The sequence below is a fragment of the Lathyrus oleraceus genome, chromosome 6 (assembly GCF_024323335.1).
Source record: "Lathyrus oleraceus cultivar Zhongwan6 chromosome 6, CAAS_Psat_ZW6_1.0, whole genome shotgun sequence".
NCBI lineage: Eukaryota > Viridiplantae > Streptophyta > Magnoliopsida > Fabales > Fabaceae > Lathyrus > Lathyrus oleraceus.
In genome coordinates this window covers 511,925,524-511,933,623 of record NC_066584.1, presented here as the reverse complement: position 1 = coordinate 511,933,623, position 8,100 = coordinate 511,925,524, and the positions used below count along the sequence as shown (strand labels likewise).

The following is an 8,100-nucleotide window of genomic DNA, read 5'->3' as shown; positions in this document are numbered from 1 at the left end:
AATTGGCATTTACATAAGCTTGATGTGAATAATGCATTCTTGCATGGTAACTTAAAGGAGGATGTTTACATGAGTGTTCCAAGGAATTACATGCAATAAGTCCAGCCAAGTCTGCAAACTTGTCAAAAGCCTCTATAGACTGAAACAGGCCAGTAGAAAGTGGTATGAAAAGCTCACATCACTACTGCTCAATCTTGGTTACACTCAGTCCAACTCAGATTATTCCACGTTCACCTTGGCAAGGGTGGTCACATTAAAATTCTCCTTGTTTATGTTGATGATGTAATCCTGGCAGGTACATCATTATCTGAGTTTGATCACATTAAGAAAATTTTGCATAATGCCTTCAAAATCAAGGACCTAGGAAACTTGAAATACTTCCTTGGCCATGAGGTGGCACATTCAAAAGAGGGCATTGTGATTTCACAACGAAAGTACTGCCTGGACTTGTTGAATGATACAAGATTGGTGGCTTCAAAACCAGTTGATACACCTCTCAATCCCTCAATAAAACTGTATCAAGACAATATCAAGCCCTTTGAAGATGTCACTGCTTACAGAAGGTTGATTGGAAAATTATTGTACTTAAACAATAATAGGCCTGACATTACTCTTGCCACACAACAACTGAGCCAATTCCTGCATTGTCCAAGCCAAGTCCACTATCATGCAGCATGAAGAGTGATCAGGTACTTGAAAGGAAATCCTGGTAAATGTCTCATATTTCCTAGAGCTTCATCATTACAGATATTGGGATACACTGATGCAAACTGGGCAGGATGTGTTGATTCCAGAAGATCTACATCAGGCTATTGTTTTTTCATAGGAGCATGTCTTGTTTCATGGAAAGCCAAGAAGCAACAGACCATTGCTCGATCTTCTTCAGAATCATAGTATAGAGCTCTTGGTTCAACCACATGTGAGTTGATTTAGATGCTCTACATTTTGAAGGATCTCCATATTACATGCTCCAAGATTCCAACCTTGTATTGTGACAATCAAAGTGTCATCCAATAGCTTCCAATCTCGTGTTTCATGAGATGACAAAACACCTTGAAATTGATTGTCATCTTGTGAGAGAAAAGACTAAGCAAGGTGTCTTAAAGTTGCTTCCAATAGCCTCTCAAGAACAGTTGGTCGATTTCCTCACAAAATCTTTGACCACAAGCAAGTTTCAGAATTTCATCTCCAAGCTTGGCATGATAAATATATACCATGCTTAAGCTTGAGGGGGGATGTTAACATACTTGCTTTTTCTTCATCATTGTTACACCTTTCCATTTATAGTTAGATTACAAGTTAGTTATAACTTCTTGCTATTCTAGGAAAGTTGATTATAGGTGGTTATTAGAGTTTGTTATTCAGTTGTAACTTCTTTCATCACCTATATATATATATATATATATATATATATATATATATATATATATATATATATATATATATATATATATATATATATATATATATATATATATATATATATATTCATATCATGTAATGTGAAAGGTAAAAAATGATGATGAGATCATGATACGCAATTCTCTTCCTCTCTCTTCTTCTTTTTTACTTGGCTTTTTAAACTCCATTCATAGAGTTTTTCAAAAGTGTTTATGACTCCGTAGCTAAATTATGAACCTTGTTCACTTTCTCAAGAATAAATACCACAATTTCTTAAGACCATTTTATTTGTACACAATAAAGTATGTACAGCCTTAGGTTTTTCTTAGGTTTTTTCATTCTTGTGTGAAAATATCCAAGAGGAATGTTATTTTAGCGTTATGTACAATAGATATGTGGGTGAAAAAGGAGGATATGCTTTGGAAAGAAGTTGTTAGATTTTCTTTAATCATTTGAGGGAATATTTTTTGAATAGACACACATGGTTCGAAATGATATCCCTATTTACTATCTCACTTCTACGAAGATGCGTGTCAAAATTTATAAAAGGATGGCTAGAATTTAAAGTATATTATTTTACAGCATTGTTATTTTTAAACTCAAACTTACACTTATATCGTATATACGGTTCACAAATACAATGGCAATTATGAACAATGTATAAACAGTATCATGTAAATGTGAACAATACTCGTGTACAATGCATAAACAATGAATTTGTATAGTAAAATAAAATTGATTAATAAAATATAAATAATTGATTAATAAAGTTATTAAGTTTATTAATAAACGCTTAGATAATAAAAGTAATTTTTAGTGATAAGATAAAACTGGTTAATAAAATATAAAAAATTGATTAACAAAATTATAAAATTGGTTAATAAACATTTAGATATAAAAACAATTTTTAGTAATAAAATAAAATTGATTAATAAAATATTAAATATTAGTTAATAAAATTGATTAATCACAAAATATTCTTTAATAAAAAAAATTATATATATTTTTGTAAAATAATATTTTATTATTATAATATTTTACTGTTCACCATCGTAGTAAAATACGGTATAGTATAGTATATCTTTGGTATAGGAATATTATTTTTCATTATTTTGGGGGTGGGGTCAACGGTACTTTTAAGATTTTTTTAGTTCGTTAGTTGGAACTACCAGACAATTCAAAGCATGTATTGATACAAATCAAATGAGTGTTGTGCTTTTGTATTTTCAAATTAAAATCTCTTGCAATTTTTCATTAACATCAACCAAACAAATATTCCATACACAATAAATATGAGTTAGCATTTTAAGCTATACTCATCTTATTTCATCACATAAATAAAACCAACAAAATACATACATAATAATAACATTATTCATCACAAACTTATGAAGTTCTTTCAATAATCAGTTTCCAATATTGAAGTTCTCAATCTTCAAAAACTCATGAATTCTTGTAGCCAAACTCTCTTTCAAAGCAGGTGAAACAGGAATCTCTCCGATCATAGTCTCCAACACTGACTCAGAAAGTGGTTTGTTATCTATAACACTGTGTTCATCTTCTGGTATTGTTCCATCTTTTGAGAAACTAAGCTGTAATTAATTCATTCATTCAAAAATTAATCAGATAAATATAAACATATTAATTTCTATATAATATTAATTGTTGTACTAACCCCTAATGTTCCATTTGGTGATTGTTTGTAGAAAACACTTGAACCAGGTGGAAAATGCTGTTCTTGAAAAGCTTGTCTAAATTTTTCAATGGCTTTTTCTTCTTCATCATTGTATGTTCCATCAGATTTCATGAAAGCAATGCAATTTTCTGAAACCTTTCTCACATATTCACGACCATCCAATGTTATTATCTTTCCTCCCCTAATCAATTTCTCAAATGGACCTAAAATAATAGTTATATTTTATTATCACTCAATACAAAAATAGCATCAAATATTATCATATTTTTATATTTTAATTTGATTATAACACATAATATATTAATTTTTTTTACAGAAATAGCATAGAAACAAACAACAAGTTGCACCACATTTATCATAAAAATCAATCTTCTTAAAAATTCTTTAAAATTATATTTAATGTTCTATGTGAAACAATATTACTATGCATGAGTTTTTACGCACTCCATAAAAAATTCACTTTCTTCTATACTAAAAAAATCAAAAATATCAAAAATAAATAATAGAAAAATATACTGACTGAACACACAAATAAATTAATTATTTTTATATCAAATAAATTAATTCATTTCCGAGGTTTCAATCATTAATTCAAGAAAAACAATATCACCATCTATTTGAGATTCTAATTAAATGCGATTATTTTTTTGAAACTTTCATATTTAGTCTTCAATCAAGGCATTCAAGAGACAAATTCCACCGTCAATTGATAAAAAATCTCATTTAAAATCAGAACAAAATCATATATAAAGTATTTTTTATTTTTATTTTTTTAAGTTTGATATCTCAGACCTTACGATCTTATAATCGACCGATAAAAAAAATCAATTTTTTGTTAGGTCATTTATAAGCCGATCCATCCTATGAATTATTAGTGGCAAACTAGATTTGAATATAAATCCTTAAGAGGACCACAATCTCCCAAACCTTTACCAAAATGGTAATTTTTGGGATAATTATATTGATGTATTCATATATAGTCTCTCTATATAAAGATAATAATAACAAAAATTCAAAGCATAGAAAATAACAACCACAATAGTCTTTAAAAAGAATGAAGGGGTTAGGTGTGAGTTGTTAGGTACATTTACCTTTGATAATATCTCTATAGAAGTCAAGAGATTCCAACAACTCAGCTTCAGTCTTACCCTTCCATTTTAGAGCAAGTGATGAAATAGCACTCTCTTCCAAATAAACTGATATTCCAGTAGCTTTCAAAAATCCTCCATCAATGAACACTCCTCTCACCCCTATAATAATAAATATTGTAAAAAAAACTATTTCAAATTATAAATTGTTTTATATTATTAATCATAATGACCTTTTTTCCCTTCTATTTAATATTCTTCCTTTTTCTAATTTCTTTAATTTTTTTACTAATTTAAAAACGTGTAAATGAATTAACACTAATCACTAGGTGGAATATTATAATAATTTGAAGCAATATTATAGTTATTTGTTGTGTTAAAGAAGCTACCTGCGCCACCAAGGAAATAGGAGTTGGTGGAGCCAGGAGGTGTCACCACCGCCGGAAATTCAAGGTTCTCGATGGTTATTCCGGTGATGGATGCTGCCATTTTTTTTGTTTTAATTTGATGAAACATTTGAAGAAGTAAAGTGGTTTATATAGAATATATTTCAACTAATTAAGAAAAAAATAACATGTTACACTTGAGGTTAGGCTTATATTATTTATTGAAAAATCACAATAATAGTGGACAACACGTTCTATAAGAAAACATTAACATTGTTATATTAATAGAATAATAATTTTTTTTAAATAAAACCACATACAAACAAACAATAATAGTTCCAATAGTTTTTTATGTTTTTGAGCTGGAATATTATCATATACCTAGTTGTGCATGTTCTGTCTAGAATAGATAAGGGTTTCAACCACCCTTCATGATAAAAGTCAATTATTAATAATTTTTTGTATGTGTGTACAAATATTAAATAATATTTTTACGATCGGTCAATGCTCTTGAGTTTTTTACAATTACAAAGCCCCCATATCCGGATCTATGTAAAATGACATATTGGGTAGTTAGGAAAAAAAATCACTATGTAAGAACCATAATGAACAAGCATAGTATGAGAGTCTTTGAAGCATAATGAACAACGATAGTATGACAGGCTTTGAAGTTTGGGATTTAAGAGTTATATTTTTTAATATAAATTTCAATTTAAGTCTTATATATTTATAGAAATTTTAATTAATTTGTGTTTTGGACCAGTCACCCGTTAGGAGAAATTCAATCATCAATCTAAAGTCCATCCACTAGACATTGAAAAGTATACTATTATCCTATTTTGTAGCTCCACACTGGATCATGCAATGGATTGTTGTCTATTGTTAGATGTCATCAGATAATTTCCCACATTCAACGCCGAATTGGTTGAAATCATTCATAATTGCCCTTCACATATAAGACATTCCACGTGAGATTTAAGATATTATCTTTAACCTATTATACTTCTCATTCTCTTACTGACTTGGACGTTGAAATGTTAATCTACCGGTCCATCTGTGCTCCGTCACATCGGAGATCTGTTTCACTACATCAAGACTCTGCTACACCATCTCACCAAACATTTATGATTCTCTAGCAAAATAGTGGTGCCGAATGTGGTAATTGATTTTGATTCATGTGAATTTCAACAATCATATTTATTATGATCCAAAATCACAAATCACTACAAAAACTACGCTCGAACGAAGAGGACGACTTCCGATCCAACCGCGTGTTCACTAGCATTTTTTACTATGTTTTTAGTGTGTTTTATTTGCAAAACTTAAATAGTGGAGCCCAAATTTTACGCATTTTTATTGTCCTATATGTGCTTTCTCTTTGTTTTAGATGAAAAGGATGAGACAAGACATACTTGGAGCTGAACGGGAGCAGATTAGAAGAAAACTGCATGAGAAAAGGGTCACTGGAATAAAAAAATCAAAACCATCTACGTTCTATCTATAGCAGGCATTACTGACCGTAGTGGAGCTCTGTTTTCCTTCATATTTTTAGCCTCAGTACAAGAGACCTGAGGGTGTCAGGGTCCAACACTACAACCCATAGCGCACTAAAGGTTGACACTGATTCCATTTGATAACAAAGGTTTTTGATGGCTCTTTAATTTCTAATTATTTAAGGTGTTTCATTTTTCCATCAAAGGCTTTTTACACGGAATTAAGCAATTCTTAAAGGATTTTAGGCCTATATAAAGCAATGTAACAATGATAAAAATACAAGTCATTTTTTTTACATTTTAGTATCTTTTTAAACACATTACTACAAATAATATATTTCATGGCAAAATTTTCACATCGCCCACTGAAAAAGTGAGGTCAAATAACCTGGAAAGTGCCATATATATATATATATATATATATATATATATATATATATATATATATATATATATTATATATATATATATATATATATATATATATATATATATATATATATATATATATATATATATAAAACCTAAAATCTCGATTTTATAAAAAATCGACATAAAATATTGCTCAAGGTTTGAGCTTCGATTCTCAACTTCTGCAATTTTATGTTTTATTTAGAATCAAAATGGCGTCTTTATTTTATAAATCATTTAATCTCTCTGGTTTATAGGAAACCGAGATGAATACTCTAAACAATATATTATTAGTTGAACAAAGTTTTTACCTCTGTTATGTTCGCTTGATTTTTCAGAAACCGATATGAAAACTCTAAACAATATTTCATTCATTCATCAGAATGTTAAGTCTCATTCACATTGTGTGCCCTAGCGAACGAAAGGAATGTCATTCTTCTCTTCTCGGCCTAACAAACTAACATCATTCTTCATCTTCTCGAAGGAGGAAGGAAGCTTGTACCCCAAACAAACACTTTTATTTGAGTCTCTCATCACATTTTCAGTATTTAAAATTTTTCTCCATAATTGTTGTTGTTATTGTTATTGTTGTTGTTGTTGTTGTTGTTGTTATTATTGTTGTTGATATTGTTGTTATCGTCGTCGTTGATGCTATTATTGTTATTGTTATGGTTTTTGAGACTTAAGGTATAATGTAGTGTTATTTTTAGTTGTAATTTTTGTTTTTATTGTTATAATTTTTGAGATTTATGGTACAATGTTGTATTGTTTTTTAGGTATTTATAGTTGTTGTTGTTTAGTGTTATTGTTGTTTTATTGAGATGGAATGTTCATTGTTGTTGGTTGTGTATGATTTTTATTTTATTTTCAGAAGCTATATGTGATTATGGATCGTAGTTGGATGAAACCCAATATATTAAGTAAAGAGTATGAGAATGGAGTGATTCAATTTCTTGAATTCACGGAAAAAAAACCTTCATGACAATAATTGGATTTTTTTGTGTCCTTGTGAAAATTTTCAAAATACGCAAAAACATCCAAGGGATGTTATATTCAATCATTTAGGTTGTGATGAAATTATTCAAAATTACACGAAATGGATATGGCATGGTGAAGTGACAAAAAAAGACCCACGTCGTATAGAATTAAAGTTGGTGAATTTATGAATGATACTCTTAAAGATATGATTCGTGATTTGGAGTAGATGATTTCAAGAAAGCTCATGTGGAAGAAACTTTTTGAAGAGACATGGAAGAGTTGTTATATCTGGGATGCAAAAAATTTACAAGATTGTCAGTTGTGTTAAGACTATTCAATCTTAAGGAAAGAGGTGGGTGGGCGGATAAAAGTTTCACTAAATTGCTTGATTTATTGCAAGAAATGCTTCAAGAAGGTAACATATTGACAAACTGTAGTTATGAGGCCAAGAAGATATTGTGTCCAATGTGTTTGGAATATGTCAAAATACATGCATGTCGTAATGATTGCATATTATATAGGAAAGTGTATGAAAACTTGAAGGAGCGTCCGAGGTGTAGGGTGTCACGATATAAGAAGAAGGAAAATGATGTTGAAGATGATGATGGTGTAACTAGAAAGGGTATTCCTTCCAAGGTAATGTGGTA

The 8,100-nt window shown here is 29.7% G+C and overlaps 1 protein-coding gene across 1 annotated transcript; it reads right to left on the bottom strand.

Annotated features, from left to right (window-relative positions):
- Nucleotides 1-2,617: 2,617 nt before the first annotated feature.
- On the bottom strand, nucleotides 2,618-4,789 carry LOC127098131 (chalcone--flavanone isomerase 1B-1). Its single transcript, XM_051036637.1, has 4 exons — nucleotides 4,575-4,789; nucleotides 4,189-4,347; nucleotides 3,077-3,300; nucleotides 2,618-2,993 (listed from the first exon to the last, which is right to left on the bottom strand). The coding sequence occupies exons 1-4, from the start codon at nucleotides 4,699-4,701 to the stop codon at nucleotides 2,808-2,810; spliced, it is 696 nt and encodes a 231-aa protein (XP_050892594.1). The 5' UTR covers nucleotides 4,702-4,789; the 3' UTR covers nucleotides 2,618-2,807.
- Nucleotides 4,790-8,100: the final 3,311 nt, after the last annotated feature.

What these genes read in the sequence shown, in the direction of transcription:
- LOC127098131 (XM_051036637.1), bottom strand. Translation starts at nt 4,701, where the DNA reads ATGTTTCATCAAATTAAAACAAAAAAAATGGCAGCATCCATCACCGGA. An exon ending in CTATTTCCTTGGTGGCGCAG is followed by an intron (nt 4,348 to 4,574) that starts GTAGCTTCTTTA and finishes TTATTATTATAG; the next exon opens with GGGTGAGAGGAGTGTTCATT. An exon ending in CTATAGAGATATTATCAAAG is followed by an intron (nt 3,301 to 4,188) that starts GTAAATGTACCT and finishes CTATTATTTTAG; the next exon opens with GTCCATTTGAGAAATTGATT.